This window comes from Pochonia chlamydosporia, chromosome 5 (assembly GCF_001653235.2).
Source record: "Pochonia chlamydosporia 170 chromosome 5, whole genome shotgun sequence".
Lineage (NCBI taxonomy): Eukaryota > Fungi > Ascomycota > Sordariomycetes > Hypocreales > Clavicipitaceae > Pochonia > Pochonia chlamydosporia.
The window spans coordinates 2,963,388-2,987,800 of NC_035794.1; the positions used below are offsets into that span (position 1 = coordinate 2,963,388).

At 50.2% G+C, this 24,413-nt stretch overlaps 11 protein-coding genes across 11 annotated transcripts; 7 read left to right on the forward strand and 4 right to left on the reverse strand.

Moving 5' to 3' along the window:
- Positions 1-764: 764 nt before the first annotated feature.
- On the forward strand, positions 765-2,869 carry VFPPC_16296 (heme peroxidase protein; the record flags this gene model as incomplete). The annotated part of the gene is made up of 6 exons (XM_022429006.1): positions 765-1,418; positions 1,475-1,533; positions 1,592-1,886; positions 1,944-2,324; positions 2,376-2,630; positions 2,864-2,869. 6 exons carry the CDS (start codon positions 765-767, stop codon positions 2,867-2,869), a joined length of 1,650 nt encoding a protein of 549 aa, XP_022284311.1.
- Positions 2,870-3,351: 482 nt separating this feature from the next.
- On the reverse strand, positions 3,352-4,724 carry VFPPC_06196 (12-oxophytodienoate reductase; the record flags this gene model as incomplete). The annotated part of the gene is made up of 2 exons (XM_022428501.1): positions 3,352-4,326; positions 4,470-4,724. The coding sequence occupies 2 exons, from the start codon at positions 4,722-4,724 to the stop codon at positions 3,352-3,354; spliced, it is 1,230 nt and encodes a 409-aa protein (XP_022284312.1).
- Positions 4,725-5,376: 652 nt separating this feature from the next.
- VFPPC_16297 (hypothetical protein) lies at positions 5,377-5,694 on the forward strand (the record flags this gene model as incomplete). The annotated part of the gene is made up of 1 exon (XM_018294050.1): positions 5,377-5,694. The coding sequence occupies one exon, from the start codon at positions 5,377-5,379 to the stop codon at positions 5,692-5,694; it is 318 nt and encodes a 105-aa protein (XP_018142331.1).
- Positions 5,695-6,865: 1,171 nt separating this feature from the next.
- On the forward strand, positions 6,866-8,270 carry VFPPC_06197 (PTH11-type GPCR; the record flags this gene model as incomplete). Its single annotated transcript, XM_022428502.1, has 6 exons — positions 6,866-7,052; positions 7,135-7,154; positions 7,217-7,253; positions 7,315-7,382; positions 7,444-7,916; positions 7,973-8,270. The coding sequence occupies 6 exons, from the start codon at positions 6,866-6,868 to the stop codon at positions 8,268-8,270; spliced, it is 1,083 nt and encodes a 360-aa protein (XP_022284313.1).
- Positions 8,271-11,015: 2,745 nt separating this feature from the next.
- VFPPC_06199 (glycoside hydrolase family 24) lies at positions 11,016-11,825 on the forward strand (the record flags this gene model as incomplete). Its single annotated transcript, XM_018285268.1, has 1 exon — positions 11,016-11,825. The coding sequence occupies one exon, from the start codon at positions 11,016-11,018 to the stop codon at positions 11,823-11,825; it is 810 nt and encodes a 269-aa protein (XP_018142333.1).
- Positions 11,826-13,590: 1,765 nt separating this feature from the next.
- Positions 13,591-14,520, reverse strand: VFPPC_06200 (WSC2 protein; the record flags this gene model as incomplete). The annotated part of the gene is made up of 3 exons (XM_018285269.1): positions 13,591-14,132; positions 14,195-14,266; positions 14,325-14,520. The coding sequence occupies 3 exons, from the start codon at positions 14,518-14,520 to the stop codon at positions 13,591-13,593; spliced, it is 810 nt and encodes a 269-aa protein (XP_018142334.1).
- A 1,132-nt stretch (positions 14,521-15,652) lies between these two features.
- VFPPC_13982 (hypothetical protein) lies at positions 15,653-16,386 on the forward strand (the record flags this gene model as incomplete). Its single annotated transcript, XM_018291753.1, has 3 exons — positions 15,653-15,800; positions 15,859-16,229; positions 16,282-16,386. The coding sequence occupies 3 exons, from the start codon at positions 15,653-15,655 to the stop codon at positions 16,384-16,386; spliced, it is 624 nt and encodes a 207-aa protein (XP_018142335.1).
- A 170-nt stretch (positions 16,387-16,556) lies between these two features.
- VFPPC_13983 (hypothetical protein) lies at positions 16,557-17,131 on the reverse strand (the record flags this gene model as incomplete). Its single annotated transcript, XM_018291754.1, has 2 exons — positions 16,557-17,062; positions 17,119-17,131. The coding sequence occupies 2 exons, from the start codon at positions 17,129-17,131 to the stop codon at positions 16,557-16,559; spliced, it is 519 nt and encodes a 172-aa protein (XP_018142336.1).
- A 416-nt stretch (positions 17,132-17,547) lies between these two features.
- On the forward strand, positions 17,548-18,487 carry VFPPC_06201 (benzoylformate decarboxylase; the record flags this gene model as incomplete). The annotated part of the gene is made up of 2 exons (XM_018285270.1): positions 17,548-17,819; positions 17,878-18,487. The coding sequence occupies 2 exons, from the start codon at positions 17,548-17,550 to the stop codon at positions 18,485-18,487; spliced, it is 882 nt and encodes a 293-aa protein (XP_018142337.1).
- Positions 18,488-19,107: 620 nt separating this feature from the next.
- Positions 19,108-20,949, forward strand: VFPPC_06202 (para-nitrobenzyl esterase; the record flags this gene model as incomplete). The annotated part of the gene is made up of 3 exons (XM_018285271.1): positions 19,108-19,612; positions 19,672-19,827; positions 19,883-20,949. The coding sequence occupies 3 exons, from the start codon at positions 19,108-19,110 to the stop codon at positions 20,947-20,949; spliced, it is 1,728 nt and encodes a 575-aa protein (XP_018142338.1).
- A 164-nt stretch (positions 20,950-21,113) lies between these two features.
- VFPPC_06203 (hypothetical protein) lies at positions 21,114-23,987 on the reverse strand (the record flags this gene model as incomplete). Its single annotated transcript, XM_018285272.1, has 1 exon — positions 21,114-23,987. The coding sequence occupies one exon, from the start codon at positions 23,985-23,987 to the stop codon at positions 21,114-21,116; it is 2,874 nt and encodes a 957-aa protein (XP_018142339.1).
- Between the last annotated feature and the right edge of the window lie 426 nt (positions 23,988-24,413).

A 24,413-nucleotide genomic window follows, 5' to 3' on the forward strand; every position in this document is an offset into this window, starting at 1 on the left:
ACGTTCGCCAGATACTGACTATAGTTGAGGACTGAACCACGAATACATGAATAAGTCCAGGTCTTTCCATGTGGGTGCCATCGATTTCGGCTGGAGCAGATACCAACCCAGCAATGTCTGTTCGTCCTGATCGACACGGTGGCCATGAAAGCGACCTGTGAGTCTGACTTGTCAAATAAGCTCCAATACAATCCTCTGCATTGCATCTGATTTGTCTGTGCGGGGAGGGATCCTTTGACATAAATCTGGCAGCGTCAATACACCAAGATGAAATGCAAACCAATCATCATCAGTGGTAACGTTGACTTGTAGCAGTAATCCCTATCGGCCGAGACCTGGTTGGCCAAGAACCTATTTCTGTCTGCTGCCCCTATTTAAACCCTGGCATCCTTAGTGCTGGATGCTGTGTCTCGAGCCAACAGCACGGTGTGCCTTGTGTACTCGCCTAGAGGATTGTGAAATTGTCTACTACCGCATTTGCAATAGTCTCATCCTGAATAAGCGTAAAGTCGATGGATTAGGAAGTTGGGACTCCTTTGTCCTGAAGGATCGGAAAAAATACACCACAATTGCCTAAAGGATCGTAAGCTGCACTGAATCCTATAAACTCTTGCAATTGTCGCAAATCCTACAAAGGAAATTAGCTACCCAACAGGATCAACAGCATCATGACTTTAATAAAAGAGATGTCTCAATATATAAATGGGCTTATGCCGTTCTGTAAAACTCCACCAGCGCATGTGCTATCAGGTATAATCGTCACCATGTATTCAAAACCGGGATTTCACACACTACTGCAACTTGGCCAAGTCGCTGCAGCCTTCGCTGCACCATACACATGGCCCTCAGACACAGACTTTCTTGAATCCCTGCTGTACGAGCAAGTTGGCCACGACGCATTCACTCCGGCCGCCGTAGTCGCGCCATGTGGCAACGTCGTACTCGGCAAGGGGCGAAGCGTCCCAGCAGAATGGATTCGCACAGCATACCATGACATGGCGACTGCAGACGTTGCTGCCGGTACGGGCGGTATGGATGCCTCGATTGGCTTTGAGCTGGATCGAGCGGAGAATCCAGGGCTGGCGTCCTTTACAGAGACGCTGGGAAACATGAAGCAGCATCTTACTTCGAGGTCGTCCATGGCTGATCTCATTGCCATGGGAGCCATTGTGTCCGTGGGTGCCTGCTCCAATGGAAGTGTCTTGATTCCCTTTCGAACAGGGAGGGTTGATGCAAAGGAGGCTGGGCCAAAGGGTGTACCGGAGCCGCAGCAAGAGATTGACAGCCACGTTTCTGCGTTCAAGCGACAGGGCTTCAATAAGGCGGAAATGATTGGCCTGGTGGCATGTGGCCATACTTTGGGGGGAGTACACGGCGTCGACTTTCCAACGATTGTGCCGGTGCCTGTCAATGATCCAGTAAGCTATGAACTGCCCTTTTGGATGTGTTGCAGCAATGTGTTAATTTCAAGTAGACCAAGGATGAGCATACGCAGACGTTTGACAATACAACGGAGAAGTTTGACAACATAGTGTTAGTTATGTGTTCACACGAGTTGTGGCATAACCCTCGAGTTGACTAACATCCGTAGGGCTTCGGACTATGTAAACAACATACAGCAAAATGCACTAGCGTTTGGTCACAACCAGACGACTCGCTCTGATGCCAGAATCTTCGACTCCGACGGTAAAGTAGAGATTAAAAAACTCGCCGCCTCGAACGATTACTTCCTCAAAACGTGCGGCTCTCTGCTAGAGAGAATGGTCAACACGGTGCCCAAGAAAGTCAAACTCACACCTCCTATTCAACCCGTTCCTGTCAAGCCACTAAAGTTATTCGCCACAATCAACTCCAACGGAAAGATGAAGCTTTCTGGTCGAATCAGGGTACGCCCCATTCTGCCTCCCGTCACATATTATAGCCAACTTCGCTAACAAGCACAGCTATTTGATACGTTCGAGGGAAAGCCCGATCGATCTGTCGAAATTACCTTCTACCCCCGTTCCGGAGCCGACTGCGCAAAGACAAAGTCCTGCGTTCAGGCCAAGGCTATTGTCGACCCGCAGTCATGGACAGCCACCACCTACGCAGCGTATCCCTCGTTTCCATTGTTCAAACGATACGACTTTGAGGTGGAGGTCCCAATCTCGGTTGGTGTGTCTGGCTTCACGGTCGCGGTGACAGATAAAATCAATGGGAAATTTCAAACTACCAAATACGACAATAACGGGAAGAAGTTCCCTTTCCGCGACACGCTCCTCACTCAACATAATCTCTCTTGCGAGGAGACGACTAATAAGGGGTTGCTGAATCTCACTATTGCTGTATGTGAAGCGAGTGTCTACTTTTGATTCGGCTACTGATTTTGATTACAGGTACGAGATGATGCGAAGCTGGATTCCGTTTCGGGGACGGTGGAAGTGCCATCCTCACTGTCAGCATTGGTGCCGTACGTGAAATCTGTACCCATCACGTTCAAGAAGATGCGTGCCATTCCCAAGGCGGGTTATAGTTTGTATAATGCCCAGCATGTATATCAACCGGGCAGTTATAGAAGAGTGTACAACTTGGTGGGGAAGAGTGGCAAAACGACGGAGCAGAGTGTATTCCACGAGGCCAAGGAATTGCCAGTATGTTGAACTAAAGAAGTTTAGTTTCTGTGAATGCGGTTTAGAATTTGAGTTTCTGCAAAAAAAATGAAAAAAAATTATAGCTGCGGATGCACTGGTTTATGTCATGGTTGGTAAGTGTCTGTGCTGCACGGAGCAATGTATCGACAATAGGTCCCAAAACCCCGGACATTGATCTCGTCTAGAACACGCTAAGATCGTGATGGCTAATGCTCAGTTTATGACAATATGAGAATTGATTATTGTTATTAAATCTCATCTGATATACACCAACTACCGAGATAGCCTGGGGTGTGTGTCTTGACGTCCAAATACCCCAACAGAATGTTCTCCGAAAAGGAGACTTGGCGCAAAGAGTAAACATGGCTGCTCTCCCGCATACAATCCGTTTCACCGAGCGTCGTCTGACACCACCTGCTCCTTTTCGCTGCATCAAAGCGGAGAAAATACCAGACGGCATATGCCGCCTCCGAACCGCACCGACAGTCGGCCCCAGCCTAAACTACTTTTGTGACTCATTATATGCGTATGCTGAAGAAATTAAAAGTACTATATTTCATCAATAACTATCTCAGCTGGAATAGAGTGTGTTTTTGGTTCTAGATAGTGCTTTTAAATGAACTGAAACGCCGCAACTGAACCCCTATATGCTGTGTGTCTCACCCAAGGCGCGCCATGTATTACGACCGCCCCTGGCGATTTGCATGCTTTATCGGAGAGTCTACTTCGCCCGATTTTGATAGACCGGATAGTCGGTATACCCAATAGTTGGCTCCGGGAACGGTCCATAGAAGCGTGATCTGTCGTATGCAGCCAGGGGGAGGCCGTCACGCAGTCTTGTGACGAGATCGGGATTGCTGATGAAGTACCGTCCATACAACAAGCCGTCGTACTTGCCGCTTTCCACCACCCCCCACGAGTTCTTGTCGTCAAAGCCACCGGCAGAAAAGAAGGGGGTATCTCCCCAGATGGTCCGGAACAGGGACAGGTCCACGTCCGGGAGGCCCCATGAATCGAGAAAGCTCTGTTTCTCAGCCTCGGAGAAGATTTGCTCGTACCGCGGCTCAATGAAGCTGACGTAGGAAAGGGTTGGGTGACGGCTCTTGAGTTCCCGGCAGAGTTGGCTCCAGGTTTCGACTCTCTGCTGGCTGCGAGCCTGGTTGAATAGTCCAAAGGGAGAGAGTCGAATAGCTAGGTTTTCCTCGCCTACTACCTTGGCAAGCTTCTCCATCAATTCAATGACAAACGTGCATCGCTTCTCGGGAGTTCCGCCATATTCGTCAGTTCGCTTGTTGGAGTTGGAGCTGAGGAACTGCTCTGGCAAATACCCATTACCACCGTGAAGCTCTACACCGTCGAAGCCAATCTCCATTGCCATCCTTGCAGACTCACAGTAGTCGTCGATGGTCCTCGTAATGTGCTCCTTTGTCAGTTCAATGGGTGGAAATTCAGCCAGCTTGACCTGAGTCGAGGTGTGAGGTGGAGGATAGGCAAAGCATTCATTCGGGTCATCCCAAGGCACACTGGACGGCGCCACGATGGGCGTGCCCGTCAGCTGGGGGATATTTGCTCGTCCAGAATGCCATAGCTGAGCGTAGATGTAGGCACCTTTTGCGTGGACAGCATCAACGACCTTTTTCCACTCTTGGGCTTGTTCCTTGATGAAGAGGCCAGGGACGCCGGGCATACAATTTCCCTTTTTCGGTTTCGCCCCCAAGGCACGAATTAGCTTTCACCGGTCTGTATAAAGGGCCATGTTTGAAATGTTTTGGATTTGGATACGGGGTTGGGGTTGGTATTGGGGAATGCTACGCTACTCTACGCAATAAGCAAACGTACCTCGAGTGACGGGGGAAGACCCTCGGAGATCATCAGCCCACCAACAGTGGCACGCTGAGTATAATACTCCAGGACATGCTCGTTGGGAAGCCAAACTCGGTTCGGATTCTCTGGTGTGGAATCGGAAAGGGGAGTCCCGCGATTGCGGGTCAGTGGCGCGTGAATAACCCGATGCTTCAACTCAATCTTGCCGTTTCCAATCTTGAGTGGTTGGAACAGCTTTGATTCCCAGTGGGAGTTGAGTAGTTCGCCCATGTTTGCTTGTTTGAACAAAAAGAGGTTAGGAGTTAGGTAATAGTCTGCAGTTTCGGTGTGGGAAAAAAGGTCAAGTTGAAGAACTGGAATTCTGTGTGTGCCTTGACCAACATTCCTGAGTTGTCTGGTTACTCCGAACTTTGTCACTACTTTGTGTCCTTTGAAGGAACCACATGGACCGTGTGCAAGTTGCTCAGTACAGTACGTACTCCGGAGTGCTCCGTACTGCCGACAGTATTGTGGACTTTTTTAAAAAAAAAAAAAAATAAAACAACTTCTGGTGGCTAACTTGCTAAAGAAGACTGACCCAATTTTACGCCGGGGCCAGAGTCAGGCTAGACAAGGAGGCAACCCAAGACAAACCAATGAAAAGGCATGTCATCATGTTGAATTTGGGTCTTCGTGAGGAGCCGTTCACTGTCAATCTTGTCAAAAACGTACCGGTCCGCGGGCACTAAGAGCACTAAGAGGACTAAGAACCGTTGGAGACTTTTTGGCCTTTATTACAACCTTGAAGAAACTTGCTTCATCCAAGCAATTTTGTGGATAAGCGGTGTAAACCGCCTCCGTACGAGCTCCATACGAAACTTGATTATTGCCGATCTCTCCTGCATTCTGCCAATCTCAATTCAGGAGAAGCATATCAATCCCCATGTCTACGGAGCACTGTTTCTGGGACCACAGCGAAAATTTTACTTTTACAGTGCATGTATGTGAAATGTACCTGTATATGCAGACGTTCATTTCATGGATCCAGCATCATCATACCATACCGTACCATACCATACCATGGGTTCCGGTCCCATTCGGCATCTGTCCACTCATTGTCTTGGACCCTCGTTTCTGCTCCGACGGGAAGTCCCCGGTTGCGTCTGTCTGTCTGCCGGGCGTATTGTGTTTTCAGGTGGTAAAATTTGGGAGCTTGGACACTTTTCCCATTGTGTCAAGCTCGGTTCAGGCTCAGGGTTGAGGGTTGAGAGGGGTATTCATTTCGTTTTGCACTGACCTTTTTATCTTGTCGCCTACGCCGCCGAGAGATGGACTACGGCCTCGGCGATTTCCCCAGATGGAGGAGGGGGGTAGGGTGCACAACATAAAAGTACGTACGTAAAAATGCTGGGACTTGGCTCATGTGCACAGGTGACGACGCGCAGATGTGAGAAATGACTCGCAGTTGTGAGAGGTCACCTACATGGGAGGGTTCTATGCAGGACATGAGGGGAATGAGGGACAAGACAAAGTCAAGGTCGAGGTCTCAAGGTCTCAAGACTTGAGGATGAAATAACAAAGCACATAGCATCTTGTAAGGCTATCCGTGCCTTGTTGCTTGCACTTTCACACAACAGCCTCTCCCTTCAACTTCTTCCCCATCATGGCGCCATGCTGGTGTCCAACCATCTCATCCATCCCCCCTTGTTCGTGGCGTGCAAAGAAAGAGGCGTTCATCCCCATGGCCGAACTGGGGTTGTGACACATGCAATTTTTCAGCCCATTCATACGCGAGCTATCCTTTCAAGCCTGTGTGTAAGTTGTGGACTGCAGAGCACTGTATCTTGTCGATTGTCGAAAAGCCTAGCGTATTGCAGCCGATCTTGCTTCATTTTATCGCACTTCCTTGCAAATTTAACTATCCGGCAGTAAATTAGGTGATCAACCGACGGCAACGGGAGTTCTTCCGCGAATGCTACCCAGTTATCTGGGTCCAAAATCCCAGTCTGACTCCTAGTCCCTGTCCTAGTCCTAGTCTATTCTCAAACTTGTATGTATGTAAATATGTACCTGGATACTGTACAGAGAGAGAAGCCGAAAGTATTGCGTTTTAAGACACACACATCTCACTCTGATACAAAATTCGATGTCTCGTTCCTCGCTCAAAGCACATACACACTGCCCCGGGGACCAAGTCTAACACGGACCTTGGAGGCAAAAAGGCGAACGAAACTTTGGCCAACTGCCTACTATTGTCAAATCATTGCCAATCATTTAAAAAGACCCAAGACTCCTCCTCCATCCCTCTTCGACATAGAAGCCAGGCACGGTGGCCAGACCAGATAAGAACAAACAAGTCCCTTTGTTCTCTCCTGCGGTTGTTCCCGAGCCCAAGCATGGGCTCTTCCAGTCACACACCTGCAATACTCATAATGACTTATCCTGGAGCCGCTCCGCCGCCACCGGGCTTCACGCCTGATCTCGACAACCCGGATAGTATGCTGCGGACAGTCAACTATGCTACACAGTCATTGACGTTGCTGTTTACGACGCTCTTCATCGTCACCCGCTTCTACGCCAAATGGAAGGTTCTCGGCGGAGGCGTCACCATGGATGACTGTGAGTTCTTTCTGCCCAACTCATCTCGCCATCCATCGGCCCCGAGAGAGGGACAATGCGTTCAATAGCTGACTCCATCTAGATGCCACGTATTCAGCATATGTAAGCACAGACGAAAACGTACCGCCATTTCCGTTGCTATTTGCTCACATGTTCCTGCTTAGATCCTTATGATTGGGTACTGCATCACGTCCTACTTTGGTGAGTCAGGAGCACACGGATACTGTACTACCGGAGAGCATTCCTAACAATCTCCGAATAGCTTCGGCACATGGCGGCGGTCTAAACCAGTGGGAAGTTCGCAAAGATGATATCCAGCCCTTCTTTCAGGTATATTTCACCAGACATTTTGAACTACATACAGCCAATGTCTGCTGACCACAAATAATAGTCTTGCTATGCGGCGACTTTATTCTACGCGCCCATGGCCCTAACGGTCAAACTAGCACTCCTCGTCATCATCATCAGGGTCTTTGGCTCCGTACACAAAAAGACGTTGATCGGTGTCTACGTCTTGGTCGCCCTGCTCGTCATCTACTATGTATCCGGCTTCTTTATCAAGCTCTTCATCTGCTGGCCCATCTCCGCATACTGGAAAGGCGAGACAGAAAAGTGCATGAACCAAAGCGCCATTGTCGCCTCCGACGCCATCATCAGTGTCATCAGCGATTTGACAATCCTCCTTCTCCCACTCCCTCTTACATGGTCACTGCAGCTGCCAAAGAGAAAGAGACTCCGTGTCTGTGGCCTTCTCTGTGCTGGTGGCATCGCCACAGCTTTCAGTATCTATCGTCTTGCAATGATTGTTCACGAACGCGAGAGCACCAACCAGACCATTGTGTTTATGAAGGTCATCCTTTCTGGGTATGTGCCGCCTTTACTCTATCGCCAAGGCTAGGGAACTAACCCCTTCTCAATAGCAATGCTGAGGCTGGAATCGGTCTCATCTGCGCCTGTCTACCCGCCGTCAACGCCCTCTACGTCCAACAAACTCGAGGCTCATCCTACTTCAAACACGGCGATTCCAACCAACAGAGCCAGAAGCGAAGTCAATCACAAGGCGGCGAGATCATGATGACGAGAACCTTCCACGTCGACAGCTCCTCTGCGCACTACGACTCTCAAAGCGTTGGAAACGATGAGTCGGCACTGGTCGCCAAGGAGCAGCAAGTTTCTCTAAGCCACAAGTCTAGTCAGGGATCCGACTCCATGTGCTAAGACTTGGGGGCTGGGGGCAAACGCTAGACAAAGCAGTGGACTGGTTACACAGATTGTAGCAGGATGGGTAGTTTATACATGGTCGGACAAGGAGGGAAATCAGTCTAAATATATGGGAGAGACTTGATCATTGGCGTTGGGGAAATTGTTTCATCTGTACATATAAACTTTTTGTATTCTACGGTGAAAACTGGTGTGTTTGCGATACTGTACGCTATTAATTTGATGAGAGGCACCGGTTTACTTGGTGTTGCACGTTTCGTGCTCAAATTCCGTTCTACCGTCTCCAGTGATTTGACAGATGAAATGTGAAATGCTCCCGGCACATAACAACCTGTGCTCCCTCGTGCTTTAGGTTCTCACATCACCAGACTGTACTCTTTGTCGTCTGAACCGTTGTTCTTTATCCTAGGTGCAAAATGGGCGAGTGCCATACCCATTCATCTTCAGATCAGATGGCATGTACAGGGACCTTCACACAGCCCTCGGCAGTCGTGCCATCTACTTGTCTGACAAGATGAAGCTATCTCGTAGTTAACTCGTACAAGTTTCCCAGGGAAAACCGGCCGACGCAGCATCCAGCCATATCTAATACAATATTTGCTTGACCTACACAAGTTGATGCAACATTTCACACAGGGACTGTCCACCATTCTCTGAACCTATTTGATGCATTTATCCGTCTCGCTTGTTTGTTTTGACTGTGCTTTGATGTCTCGTTCGAGTACAATCTATTTTGTATGTGCCCACCACGGCTGCATCGTTTCCCGCCGGAGAGGTGTATGTACTGGATGAAATTTACACGAGAGGGAACTATTTTTCTTCTCCACTAGCCGTGCATTCCTGCCTTCAAGCTGATTTGGGAAGAGTACCCATCTCATCATGGTGCTTTTCCAACAAGACAGGAATCTTGCTTGCTTGTGTCATTTCATCTATCAGCGAATTGCTACTCATGCGTCTGGTGATGTTGAGTACACACAACAACGTGACGGATTCTTATAAATGCAATTTACCTGCCAATTCATCTTTCTGCTGCTTCTTTCATCTCAGTAACGAGTCGCAACAGATGAACCACAATAGTGTAAGACCAGAGGAGCAATATATATACCCACCTATTGTTTCTTGCCTGAGTGGATGGCATGCAAACTGGTGACATCTCTTGCTTCTTCCATCCTAACTGGCGCTGCCTTGTCACAAAGGTTGGAGACCAACAGAGCAAGAGAGTAGAGTGAGAGTTGGGCCGGCCTGATTTGAACAATTGACTTATCGCCGATGCGCAATGTTCTATTCTTTACCGCCGATATAGTCCGGTTCCGGCAACTAGTATCAGTGCCTGCGCTTCATACACCGTCACCCGAAACCCTCACTCCACCGCACAGTACTGAACTAACCATGGACATGCTAATGAACGTTTATGGGAAGAGTTCCCTCCAGCTTCACGTCAGTTGACACCGTACCGAAATGACGGACCGCCACCGCCATCCGTTGGCTTCGAGTTCCATCAGGAATTAAGTCCAAAATAAAAGTAGAAGCGGCAAATGCTTTTGTCACATATCCTCTCAGTATAGTTATGCCTCTTTGACAGAGTGTCTGGGCCACGGTAAGTTAGCTCGCGATGTTATGTTAAAATGTTTTGAGACACTGGGACATAAATATGATTCACGTACCGGTTTCGGTAGAGATGTTCGTAGCGAGATTTAATCGATTAGTTTCTTTTCAGATCGCAACGACATGTGATCCGTCGTATAAATACTGAAGATGGAGAGTGAGTTCCGCTGGTCAACGGCGGTGTGGAGTTGACTGCTCGGAAAGGTCAGAAAGGCGCAAGCGGTCCGTCCAAGACATGAAAGTGCAAGTTGCCTAATATTTTTCTCTTACATATACAACCTAACTTTGCTCAAGTCTACTATCCGGTCGTCAAGTTGTCGATAAGACCAAGTCAAAACTCCTCTCAGTCAAAGACAACCTCATCAGTGCCAAGCCAAGTTGCCACCACTCAGGCATTCCCAAATCAGCAAAACCAAGACACACAACAACAAACCGCCAAGCAAACCACACATAAGCAATATCTAAATCGGCCAAACTCAACTCCCCCGACAAAAAACTCACACTCTCAGCCTCATCGCCTCTTTCCCACCACGCATCATCTCACTGCACCTACAAAATAAGCTCAACCAATGTGGCGGGCAGCATACTCAATTCAGGAACCAGTGTGGAGCATCATGAGATAAAAATATCCTGCTGATCCTGCCTAATGCAGTTTGGCGTCATGTAGTCTGCAGCAGCTGGGAATGAGGATGGGCGAGTTCCTGGCAAAAAGCATCTCAGCCGCAGACCAGCCAAGAAACTTGGCTTGCCTTTCCCAGGGCTTTTCTTACTCTTGAGTCTGCATCGTGGGGTATAACGACTGGCAAAGCGATGGCCTCACTTTAGTGTTATTTTCGGTGGTTCTCTGGGGTTTTGGATGACCCGCATGAGGGCTAATTGCCATAACGGTAAACTCCTTGGCAGGGAGTTGTAGTTGAATGGGAATAAACTACATTTTAAGCTTCTTCTGGGGTTTGACTCTATTTTTAAAACTAAAGAATTATATAAAGGTCCCTGAAGATCTTGTTTGAATCAATCTTGAATACATCATCATCAGCATCATCATCTGCAAATCGAGCCTCTCAACCTAATCTTCATAGAACTCTCCTCAACTCTTCACTCTTCATTCTCATTCTTACTCTCACTCTCATTCTCACAATGAAGGTCCTCACCGTCGCCCAAATCATGGCCATGACCGCCACCGTGGTCACAGCCTTCCCCGTTTCCGCCGACACACTCAACTGTCGCGCCGAGCCCAACACCAGCTCCGCCGTCAAGAAGACCTACAAGAAGAACGACGACATCAAGATCTCCTGCCAAATTGCAGGCACCTCCGTCAACGGCCACAACATCTGGGACAAGACCCAAGACGGCTGCTACGTCTCCGACTACTACGTCAAGACCGGCAGCTCTGGCTACATCACCGGCAAATGCGGCGGCGGCTCTAACCCTCCTCCTCCATCTGGCAGCTTCTGCAAGTCACTCAACAAGGCTGGCACCGACCTAATCACCCACTTTGAAGGCTTTGTCGACAGACCCAAGCCCGATCCTATTGGTCTCCCAACAGTCGGCTACGGCCATCTCTGCCAGCAAAAGAACTGCGCTGAAGTCAAGTACAAGTTCCCCTTGACCAAGGCGACCGCTCTCCAGCTGCTGCACGACGATCTCCCCAAGTACACTGGTTGTCTGGGTAAGGTTCTCAACGCGGGCAAGGTTAAGCTCAACGACAATCAGTGGGCTGCCTTGACATCTTGGGTCTTCAATGTCGGTTGTGGCGCAGCCAAGACGTCAAGCCTTGTCAAGAGACTCAACAATGGCGAAAATGCCGTCACTGTTGCCTCGCAGGAGTTGCCTAAGTGGAAGCTTGCTGGTGGTAAAGTCATGCCCGGCCTTGTTAGGCGTCGTGCTGACGAGGTGAAGCTGTTCAAGGTTGCTTCTTCCAAGGCCGCTTTTCCCAAGTGCCAGTAAGCTCGCGGTCTTGAAACATAAATTTTACACATGCGGGAGCTGCAAAATTATTGGGTTTCACTCACTGTTATTTACTCCTTATATCTTGTACCTAGCTTCGTTTGACTACACTTTTGGACCCGATAGATCACACTGCATAGCGAATTTCTAGTCAGTAGTTGTATATATCTTTAACTTGGCGCCTAGGCCGCGGACAAGGCATTGAATATAGTTTGACTTCAAAAATATTTGCCATATCTAAATTTCGCGTAAGGTGATGAGCTTGTAAAGGCAGTTAGGCAGACACGCCAATTTGGCACGGCGCATCGCCGGTATTAGGAGTAGAATGCGGACACCAAACTAATGCAATACAATACAATACTAAGCATCGAAAGAAAAATGCAAATGCCACATAGTAAATATTCTGATAGGGCCTCAGCCTGTGCCAGGCGGTCACCATCTTTACCAATGACAGCTGAAGATTAAGGGTAAAGTAATAATTTATACTAGAAAACTGTTCTAGGAAATTCGAATGTTACACTTGTTGTACTGTCATTTCTCCAACCAGTCCATCATCGAAACTACATCAAGCCTTGCATTGACCATGACGCGGACGAAGCATCTGAACATATATGTTCTTCTTGTTATCGTACCAAATACCACCACTTCCTCCAAAAACACACTTCAGTGTCAACGGAGACCACATTCTTCCCGTAATCTCTTCTGGTCGAGCGTGAATACTCCCTCCTTCGGATGGTGCGCATACGACAGTCTCGCAGCACTTTTTCGCAATAGACATGCAATAATCGGCATCGACATTAATCATTCCACCCTCGTCTGCCAATGAATCCCATTCACCAATCGGACCAGGGCAATCTAGAGGGTCTGGCCCGGCTCCCTGTCATTGCTGTCAGCTTGATATGGACACTTGTTTGCGAAGGACGACGTATATTCCTACCTTTGGGCAAAGACAAGCACTGTTGCCGTCCGCCTTGGAGCGTGCGAAGACTTCTTTGGGATCAACACCAGTTTCTTTAAGTATTTCGGACCACGGAAAGCGGGAGGCGGTGGCATCTTCAATGTCGAACGTGGAGGTGGATAAGGGTTGCTGGCGGTTGCTGAGGAGAACCCAAGGAGTAATAATGGTAGGGGAAAACGCGACTAAGAGACCAATATATTTCATGGTGATGCACTAGGTATGGTTCGGTGCTTAATGGGCTAGTCTTTTGAAGCCGAGCGTTTCTTCGAATGCGAGCTCTTCTTGGAGGCACTCCCAATGGAGTCTTTGCTCGAGTCGGAGTCCTTGTTCTTTCGCTTGAAGAAATTTCGAAATCGTCGATACGCAAGGTAGAGTTTTAGAAGTAAGCAATGCATGGTGTCGTGACTGAAGGAGGTGTTTGTGTTGTACAAAGGAGTCTGGTGCTTGTGCGCGTAACGAGACACGAGTTTCCGTCAAAGAAATGAACCGATTCCCGGTGCTCCTTCCTCTGTTGCTTCGAAGTGCTTCGAAGTGCTTCGGACTCGTCAACTGGTCAACCTGTCTTTAGCAACAAGACGGACCAATCCAAGCCTCGCACTGGCGAGTCGCGGGCAGCACAAACAAGGCAAGTGTCACACAAGTAGATGAGATGCTAAACACCTGCTCACAACAATTTTGTTTCATTTATTGAGTATTTGGATATCTCTGCCACTCCTTGTCATTCCTCATTCACGACGTAATGCGTACAAGCCGACCAACCCATTTTCCACTCTCATGCACCCTGAGCAACGCCTACTATCCCCATATTCACGACGACAAGTTCTGCATTCGCACACTCCTGTTGGAGTTCGAGTCCCTGGGCTGCTCATCCCACTTCACTGCTCGAGCCGAGTTCTGCTGTCGCAGGCTGCGAAGTCGCTGCTGCTTTCGCCTGTAAATGAGCAATGCTGCAGCGGCTAATAACCCGACACCAGCGACGACGCCAACAACAATCCCAGCAATAGCACCGCCTGAGAGACCAGATCCTCCAGACCCTGAATTCTTGGACGAATCCGGCGTCGGAGTTGGGGTTGGCGTCTTCGTACCACTGTCTGGCTGGGTCGCGTTGAAGCAGGGAATCTTGTCTTTGAAGTTGGAGAACTCGACATAGGTGATGTCGGCACAGGCATAGAAGGTCTCGTTCTCAGGTTTGTCAAAGCTGGCGATGTACTTGATCTGCAAAGTAGCGTTTGCTCCGGGCTTTACAGAAGACGGAGGGTCAGCAAGGTTGACGCAAGTGTGGCCCATGTCCAACTCTGCGAAAACTTCAGGCTTGATAAGTGTGGTGAAGTCATTGTTCGCCGTGGGATCTGGTGAGATTATTAGCCACTGGGAGGCAGTATGGGCCGTTCATGGGGCAAGAAATACATACCATTCTTGTACGAAATGCTGAGTTCAACACTAAAGGCTTCTTTTTGATCAACGAGAGCAACTTGACCGTTAGCTGTCGCAACGTTAGCAAGAACCGACGTTTCCGATACTGTATTGTTGTATCGGCATACTCATTGGAAAACTTGTTCGGTTGCCAACAGAAGCAATCGATCCGCAAGGTGCAGTATTATCCGCCGCAGCGGACCACACTCTGTCTGACGGCCACATAAAGGCAGCGGGACCCATATCTGGAGATGTTGATGGGTTGGCAGCTGTTGCAGCCGATGCCAACATGGCCACGCCGGCCAGTGATCTCAAAAATGCCATATTCAGATTCTGTTTATGCCAGAATGCAAATTGAATTCGGTTCGATCTGATTCAAGCAAGACGAAAGAACTGGCTTTCAGCTCAACAACATCCCAGTCGAGGCAGCAAAAGTGGGTGGTATTAATAGAGAGCAAGGGACATAGACATATCCACACCGAAGCTCCTCCTGTGGTTCAACATCCCCTCACTTGCCATGCACATACGAGGAGCGAGTTCCAGGCTAATTGGCCGTTGGCGCCCTTGCACAAAGAAAACGAGAGGGGCTGGTGTGGTATCATTGAAGCCATTTCATCTCAAAAGAGGCATGTCCTCGAATCGCCGAGGACTTCCGACTCGCCATGGCACAGCTGAAGGCATGCTGCCAAGATGTGCCGTCACATAATTCGACCGTTGGACCCCACACCCTCGTTGGAACTATTGAAATGTCGGCGAGTTCGGTTGTGTTGGGTTGAGCATTTTATCAGATGATCAGATAAGATGGCCCATTGATTAGATGCAGTGTACCACTCCCATTGGCTAGGCCCACAGTCCTGTCACCCCCATCCTTCGTTAGTTTTGCAGCTCCAGAATGGCCTGGATGCAATGCCGAGTCTGTTTTGGCTATGGGGCTTGAGGGAATTGTATGTTGGCCCAGAAAACCCTTACATTTCCATCACTTTGGTTCACAGTGGGAGGTCGAGTGTATTGACCACGTACAGGTCTCGCATATCACCTTGTGTACGGGGCAATATCAAAATGTGTTAGTGTATACTTGGACATGTACAAATATTGATCACCACAGACTGTACAATGTATGCTTTCCGGTGTCGGTGGCTGGTGTGATGAAGGTCTGGTGGCAGAGAGAGCCCTGCTCCCATGCACAACCTACCGCCGGTGAGACCATAACGAGACCGCCGAACAGGATTCCTGGCACTGGTCCTGGCGCTTTCGGATTGCATAATGTGATTCCGAATACGGGATTGTCTCCGTGTGCTGTGGTACTGAGTCCGAGCTATAATATGCCAACATATCCACGACGCGACCTACCTTTGGCCACCCAATCCAAGATTGCACACTCCAGCAGCAGAAATACCGTATACTTCCGCTCCCACCCTCCAACCCGTCACTCGTTTGGAAACACCATCCCTTCAAAATGCGTTTCGCTGTCTCTGCCATCATCGTCGGCTCACTGGCTTCCACGGCCATTGCCGCCGCCAATCCAGGCTTCGACTTCCCTGATGCCGTCCCCGTGGCTAAGCGCCAGACCTCTGGCCCTTCGTACGAATGTCACGCCAGCTGCGGTTCGTAATTTCACCCAATTACCCTGAAAACCCCTCAGAAAGACTAATCCGTCCACAGGATACGCTATCAAGAACTCTGCCACGGACGGTTACTGCAAGGACCAGTCCTGGGTGAAGCTCCTCGACGATTGCCTCAACTGTGCTTTGAAGTACAACATTTGGCAGTACTACGGTGAGAAAGTCGGCGCTGCTGCTAAGAAGTGCGGTCTCGACTCGACTCCCAAGCCAGTTGAGGGTGGTGGCTCTTCTAAGGTTCAGTCTTCGACTGCCGCTCCTAGCACTACACCTGTGACTACTGGAGCGCAGCAGACTACTTCTCCGGGTCAGACTACGTCTGGGGCAGGCCAGTCTTCTCAAGCACCAGCTCCCTCTACTACTCCTGTTGTTCCTACTACTGGACCTACTACTGTTGCTCCTGGTACCAATTCCGTAAGTGATTCTCGTGGCTGGATCTAAAGCAATTTGCTAATTGTCGAGATAGACTACCAGTGGAACTCCACCCGTCACCGCTGGGGGATCTCAGAACATGCTCTCCGGTCTCATTGTGGTTGGAATTGCAGCTCTGGCCGCCGCCAACCTTTGCTAGGTTTGCGAGCTTGGACGAGCTCTGAGTTGCCAACGGATGTTGTTATGTAAACTATATTGAAAAGCAACTAGTCATTCCATTCGTATAATATATATAATACAAGGTTCCTTCACAAAAAAGCCACCCAAGTCTCAACACAGTAATTCCAAACTCGTACATAACAAAAACACTCACTTCAAAGCCATCCCCCCAAAAGCCCTATCCAACTCCGCACCCGGATCGACAACTGGTTGCTTCCCTTTTTCCTCAGGTGGCGTCTGCCCTGATAACAAGTCCGCGCTCTGCCCCGTCATCTTCTGCGGCTGCAACAACCGCGACTCACTATCCAACCAACCGGGCGCGACTCTCCTCTTCTCCGCCAAGTCGCGCTGCTTAATGCGCTCCTCGAACTCGTGAAGTTCCCGCTCCGCGCTGTCCTGCAGGTTCGTAACAAAGGCCAGGAGATTTTTACACGAGTCCATGATGTCGTCGGGATGCGCGGCGTGGCCGGAGCCCGAGACGACAAAGCGCGGTTTCGGCTGCTGGGACGGGTCTTCGGACGCCGTCGGGATGCCCATTGTTGATGGGGGGATGTTGGACGGCATGGTCTTGTAGTTGTAGGAGAGGGTGGTGGCTGTGGGGAGAGATACGAATGGAGATACGGTTAGAGGGACCTGCTCTAGTATGGGATGAGGGCCTTTTTGTTGTTAGTTTTTGGGGGACTGAGCTTGGGAGACGGGATGGGGCGCGTACGGTTATTGTGCATTGTAGTTGAGTGTGGCTTTTGGTGAGTGAGTGGGTGACGGAGTGTAAACAACTTGGAGTTTGTTGCTAGAATGTGCGAGATGATGGTGGCATGCAGTAGTTTGACAGATTTAAATAGTGCGCGGATTGTGTCTCGCGCGTGTGAATTCGGAATTGGTGTCGGTTCAGGGTGTGATGAAGCAAAGTTTAGAGTTCAAAGCAGATCAAGGTGGATGACCGTGGACTAGACAAGATGCGATGTCATGCGGAGAGTGAAAGTCGTCAGGCCCCCACTTCCGCTTCCGATAAGATACAGGCACCACCACCCATTGACATTGACTGTTGATGTTAAAGTTTCCCCGCGATGAATTTGCACAAGCTCCAGCTCCAGCTCCAGCTTCACAACGTCTGCGTCCAAAAACATTGACAACGCCAGCCATGCTCGCCACGACAATACGGTCGCCTCCTTCAGTGGAAGACTACATCCCCCTATCCGATTATCAATCACAAACGCCAGAATCATTCAGCGACGGCAAGCCCGTGCTGCACTTCCACCTCAAAGGCGCTGTCGCATCCATTCCCAAATCGCAATGCGGCACACTCACCATCTTCCCTACCGACTCGCCCTCCGCTGAGAATGCTGTCGCCAGAACAAACGGTGATGCCGAGGAATTGGTTGAGCAAAAGGTAGACGTGTTTGTAAACTCAGAGTACGTTTCCCTCTCATCAATCAACAAACCAGCTCGGTTGAAGCTAACCTTGCACCAGACACTTCACAATCTTCAGCGAAAAGACAGAATCAGGCGTCTCAATACCCTACCCATCCATCTCCATCCACGCAGTAAAACAAGTTACCGCGCAAGATGGCTCCAACACCCCCGCCATTTGGATGCAGCTCGAGTTCTCAGACGGCGGAGCCGACGATGACGACTTCAACACCGTGGAGCTGACGATTGTGCCCCCGTCGAGCGAATCACCCGGTGCTGCGCAGCAGCTATACGACGCGATTGCCAATTGCTCAAACCTGCACCCCGACCCGATTAACGGTGACGAAGAAGAAGAGGACGACTACGATCGCATTGTGTTCGAGGGCAACACGGAACAAGAGCCTGTTGACGGCTTCACAGGGGTTTTGCGAGGTGCCGCGGACGGGGGACTGCCACCGCCTATGCCAGGGAGTGGCGGCTGGATTACCGCGGAAAATGTTCACGAGTATTTTGACCAGGATGGGAATTGGATCAAGGGCGGTGCAGAGGGTGAGGAAGATGGTGAAGAGGAGCCGGGTGAGGGGGCAGGCAGGACGAGACCGCGGGAGGAGCTTGAAGCCGATGGGGTGAATGGGGATGATGCCGAGACAAAACGACCGAGGGTTGAGTAGATTTGAGCAATTGGTCTGGAGCAAGGCGTTTTTGGTAGAATGGTTGAATAAACGTCGCGTTATCCTTGGCTTTGGTTCCCAACGGGTAGGAGCTTGTTGGTGTAGAAATGTCTCGCATAAGACACTTTCATTTCGGTAAACACTCATTCTTGTTACTCCCGTCCGGATAATGAACACGCGTGCTACCTATCCAGCCGAGCTTCACCGGTTTGATCTATGACATGTTCAGCATGGTATCATTAGGTCTGGATCCTATCCATCCATCCGTCTGACACGAGCAACCTAATTTCAACCCCCAGTCCCTCCAAAGTTCGGCCCAGAAAAATCGCCATCTGGTACAAATTATAAATCGCGGTCCCAGACATAAGCGTGGCGTGTGCAACATGCTTTTTCTCCGCTCCAAGATCGCCAATTGGCCATGCTGATCGATCCCCTGCGCAGACTAACACTCTGATTCATTGCCATCGACCCTAGTTCCTGCAACGCCGTCCAGGAACAGCATAAACAGCTTCCCCATCGGGATCATCGGGAGGCATTGAATCTCAAAGGTAATAAACATGCCTCCATCCACCTAAGCTTGCTCTTCTCATCATCCATTCATTGTTCGCGCAATTGCAGCAATGAAGGCCATATCCCTCCTCGTCGCCGCGTCGGCTGTCGCCAGCGCAACCACAAACCCCGTGGTCCACGACGCCAAACGGGACATCAGCTACCGAGGTCTCAATCGCAACGGCATCGAAGTCTTTCTTAATATCCCATATGGCCAGGATACAGGCGGCAAGAACCGTTTCAAACCGCCTCGCCCGCATGTTTCCCCACGGGGTAGCTCCATTGATGCGACTGCCTATGGATCTGCTTGTCCCCAGGCGTTAGGGCCGTGGGTGCCTCCGATTTCGTTGACAAACATCACAAAGATCTCGGAGAATTGCCTGAATTTGAATATTGCGAGGCCGAAAGGCGGTTGTGCAAAGGGGAAGAAGCTGCCTGTGTTGGTTTATATTCACGGTGGGAGTTTTTGGGCTGGTAGTAATGAGGAGATTACGATTCGACCGGATGGCATGATTTTGGAGAGTGTGAAGAATGGATTGCCGGTGATTCATGTAGCAATGAATTACCGCTTGGGCTGTAAGTGCATTTTGACTCATGAACTATCGGAAATGGAGTTGAGAAGTAATACTTGGTAGTTTTTGGATTCGCACAGTCCGATGCTCTCCGAAAAGAAGGATCTGAGAATGCTGGTTTGAGAGATCAACGACTGGCGCTCGAATGGGTTCGTGATAATATTGCGCAGTTTGGCGGTGATCCAGACAAAGTCACCATCTTTGGCCAATCTTCCGGCGGTACGTAAAACATAATTAATTCCTACCTCTCAATACATCGACTAACAAAATACAGGTCTCTCCATCGGCATGCACATCATGGCGTACGGCGGCTCCAAACGACCTCCCTTCCAGCAAGCCATCGCCGAAAGCCAAGCTCTCGAGCCCGGCATCACTGGCAAATTCACAATCAACGCTATGAAACTCCTCGTCGACTACATTGGGTGCAACAAGACAGGCCTCCACGCCAAAGAAACCATCCAATGTCTTCGCAACTTTGACATGGACAAGCTGCTCAACGCTTCACTCACCACGTACCAGTCAGATACCGCCCACAACATCGGCGATATTTGGCTCCCTTCTGTGGACGGTGATTTTCTACCCGCTGCTCCCTCACAACTCATCAAGGAGCATCGGTTCTCCAAAATCACCACCATGATGGGCTGGTGCGACGACGACGTCACCTTCTTCACGGACCCGAGCATCACCACCTCCAACGACACTTACAACTTCCTCAGGGCCTACGCACCAGACGTGTCAGTCAAGAACATCAACAAGCTCATGACAATGTATCCCGCGTCAGAATTCCCCGCCAACAAAGCGGCCAATGTATCGAGCGAATTCTACCGCTCCGCCAGAATCTTCAGAGACATCATCATGACGTGCCAGCCCATCGGGTACGCGGAGCAAATTGCTGCCGCCGGCAACACCGTCTACCTGTACGACTGGAACCAGACCATTCTCGATCCCTTCCTCACACAGGTCGCCCACCGACCGGGCATGGGCCCCATTCACACCTCTGAATTCGCTTACATCTTCGGCAATCTCTCGCACTACGACACCGGCGACTACAAGTTCGACCCCAGCCCGTCAGACTACAAACTCAGAGACAGGGGCTCGCGATCATGGTCCACGTTCGCCAGCACAGGTAAGCCCGGTCTCAAGGGGCGCAACACTTTCCAGGGCTTCACACCGGCGTTTGCGCAAAAGGGCCAGACGAATATCTTTGTGGTTGGTGGTCCGAACGAGGGCTTGTCAGCAATTGATGGACCAAAAGCTCATCCTGCTATCAAACAACAAAAATTGAGAGAAAGATGCGCCTTTATTAATTCGCCAGAGATGATTAACCAATTAAAGTATTAAAAAGACTAGCTAGCTTAATGGTAGTGGTAATATGCATAGGAATGAGTATGTGCTGCAAAATACAAGGTCCGAGAAGCGCCGTCTCATGACAAGAAATCTATGAAAATGAAATGGACTCAAGAAACAAGAATCTCAAGTATGTCATAGTCCCATATCCTACAATCCTACATCCGCAGCCCCTTATTCCGACTTCTCGCCTCCCTATCCGGTGACGGCAACAAGAATCCATCCTTATCGTAGAGTCCTAAGCTCTCAACGCTATCTCGCTTTGTAGCACGCTTCTCACGAGCAAGCAGGTCAGCGACCGGACCCTGCTTCAATTTCATTGTCTGCACGGGAGATGCAGCCGGCGAAGCGGGCTTTGACGAGGACCGGTTCTTGGTTTCGCGAACAGGACTCTGACGACCTGGCTTGAGGCGCGGCAGATTATCCTGATTGCCTTTGATGCCTAACCCTTGGTTTTCCTTGCCGTTTTGCTTCCCGCTTGATCCAGGCTTCAAGAGACCGTCGCTCTGAGGGCGCCGTTGACGGGGTCCCTTGGGCCCGGCAGGTTTATTCAAGTTCATCATCGACTTATGTTTACCGGGAGAAGTCTTCCCTATGTTCAGGTAGTGCCTGTTTCCAATTGCTCCTGGTCTGGGTAGCGGTCTCGGCGGAATGAGACCACCACTCACAGCACCAGACAGTTTCGGTGAATCACCTTCTCCAACGGCAGTCGAAGAAACTGACACCGCACTATACGAGCTGACCACACTGTTCATTCTTCGCAGTTCCGCAATGGTCATGCCCAGCGTGGGGGCTTCCTTGTTGGAACGATTCGTGCCCCGACGAGAAGGTGAGCCGTTTGAGACAGCTCCAGGGTCAGCGGTGGAATAATAAGAGCTAGAATCAGAAATCCTTCGTTGCACAGAGCCTGTCTTGCTCTTCAACGAGGGCATGGGAGACAATGCCGTGGAGAGAACCGTGCCGTCGGGTCCTGTGACAGTGGGTGGTGGTTGAGGAAGGGCGCGTTTGTTAGTGCCATTTGCGAGGAGCATAGACAAGATATCCTGCTCGCTGAATGGAGAAGAAGACATATCTGCAGCCTTTGAATCATTTCTGGTGGGTGTAAGCGGACTGGCTGTAGGGGAGCGGCTGCGATTTGCATCAGCAACCCACTCGGGTTTGGGCGTTTCGCATGTCGGCATTGCTGTTGCGTCAGAGTCGTCGCTGTGAACGGATTCAGTCGCAAAGCTGGACTCGGATGCGGACCGTAACATTTCTGCCTTTTGGTTCTCTTGTTTATCCTTGGCTCGAACATCATCTGATAGTTCTGTTCGAGAAGCTCGCAGGACCAGCGGCCTTGGTGGTAGAACTTGGAGATCAAGTCCGCGGCCGGAACCAGTCTTGGAATTCACAGACAATGGTCGCAGTGGCTGAGTTATTGGGACCTCATTTGTTCGACTATTCAAACCACTTGGGCTCATGGTCTTGATGCGTCTCAGTGGTCGAGGCCCAGCAGGTTGCCCCTGGTTTTCTCTCTGGTGCTTGTCCGGGTCGCCATTTTCGGTAAACGGATCATCTCCGGTAGCTAGTTTCTGCAGTTCTTCTTGTCGGTATTGTTGCTGCTGAAGGAAATACTGCCTCTGAATCTCCTGCTCCTCGTTCTCAGGCTCACCGACACTGTACAGCGTTGACAGCGAGCTCGACTGGTCGCTGTCTATTGACCGTCTCTTCTGAGGACTTCGTTGTGGGCTTCTCTGCGGACTGCGCTGTGGACTCCTTTGAGGACTTTGATTCGGAGTGTGTAGAGGACTCTCTAGCCCTGGCAAACTTGGCGGCAAGATCTGGCTTCCTTTGGGCTCCCACTCCCGTCCATGAAGACGACTAGGGCTTGCCATACCGCCCGGAAGCTGAAGTTGCTGCGTGGCTTCAGCAATAAGACTGTTTGCCGCACTACCAATAGAATTGATCGAAGCTTGGGTTGACGAAGTGCTCATATTCCCGGGTTTACCAGGGCTAGGAGTTCCCCGATGCCGTCCAACTCCACGACCAGAATTCGACCTCCAACTCTGCGGCGTCTTAGTCGGTGACCCACGAGTCGGTGACCCACGAGTCGGTGATGACTGAGGCGTATTCTTGACGGGAGATCGGCTAGTTCCCTCCCGCAACCTCTGATCCGTCGATCGCAAGATGTCTCTCAAGCCCATATCCGTCATCGTCATGGATGGTCGAACATGAGCCCTCCCCGGCACGCGAACAGCCGACTGCCTTCCCCGAGGCACGTCATCATTTGAAGAGAAATTCGGTGCCGTCTGGCTAGTCTGAATATTATTCCCGCTCCTCCGCTTCTGTACATATAATTCCTGCTGGTGCTGATTCCGCGGATGTTGTTGCTGCTGTTGACGCTGGTACTGCTGATGAGGATTTGAAAACTCATATGTCTGAAGCTCTCCCTCCGGAGGCTGCGATTGCTTCCGATACTCCTCATACGATGGCCTCCGCTGACTATTCTGCCGCCGAAGTTGCATTTCCACGTCGCGCTCATATATCCCGTCTCCGCCGTTCTCTCCAACACCAATACTAGGAACAGTCGGCGCATGCCCATTCCAACTATCACTGTTGAACCACCCCTCGCTAGCATCCTTATTCACCGTCGGCCCATGAAAGTCATCGCCACTAACCCAGCTTCTCCTCTCTGCACGTCGCTTACTGGGCGTTCTGAAGAAATTGAAGCTGTTATACGTTGGCATTGGCGGCAGCGGAATAATTGGCGGTAGTGTAAGTGAGAACCGTGACGAGAAGCGACTCGACAACCCGCTCACGGCAGATTCAGTCATGAGAAGCGGGCGCTTCGTCAAACGAGTCTGCGAAAATTCATCCGGGATGGTGTACACTCTTTCCGGTGAGCTCTTCTGACGCGATTTGATCCTCCATGCCATGAGTAGACCGACACTTGTGAATAATAACACGCCGCCACAGAGCGCAATGGCCAGTAACGCTCCCACACTCAATCCGCCCGAACCTCCATCCCGCTTCAGAAGCTTCAATGAATCCATGCCGACTGCTTTTTTGCCTTCTCAATCCGTCTGATGCATTGGATTATTTGATGTCCCGTTTCGTTGGCTGGCGAAACTCGATGACAATGGCCGGGGAGTAAGGATATTCGGGGCTTCAGTGCGCCGTGCCGTGATGCTGCGTGTTAGTATCGATGGCGAAACAAGAACATTACAATATTAGTATAGACGTCGGGAAATTGTCTGTCATTTTGTTTCTCCTGGAGTAAACAATCCTTAGTCTCTCGATGGGCTTTTTGGTCCCTTCCACCTCAACATATCCCAGGAATGCGTTGCCAGTGTGACCTCATTCCAGCAGCCAGGTCCACCGCCATGGTACGTCGTTTATGCAGCACCATGACGCCTTTCCTATGAATAAACTTAAGGCTCCACTCATTTGTGCTTGTGAAATAATCATAACATGGCATG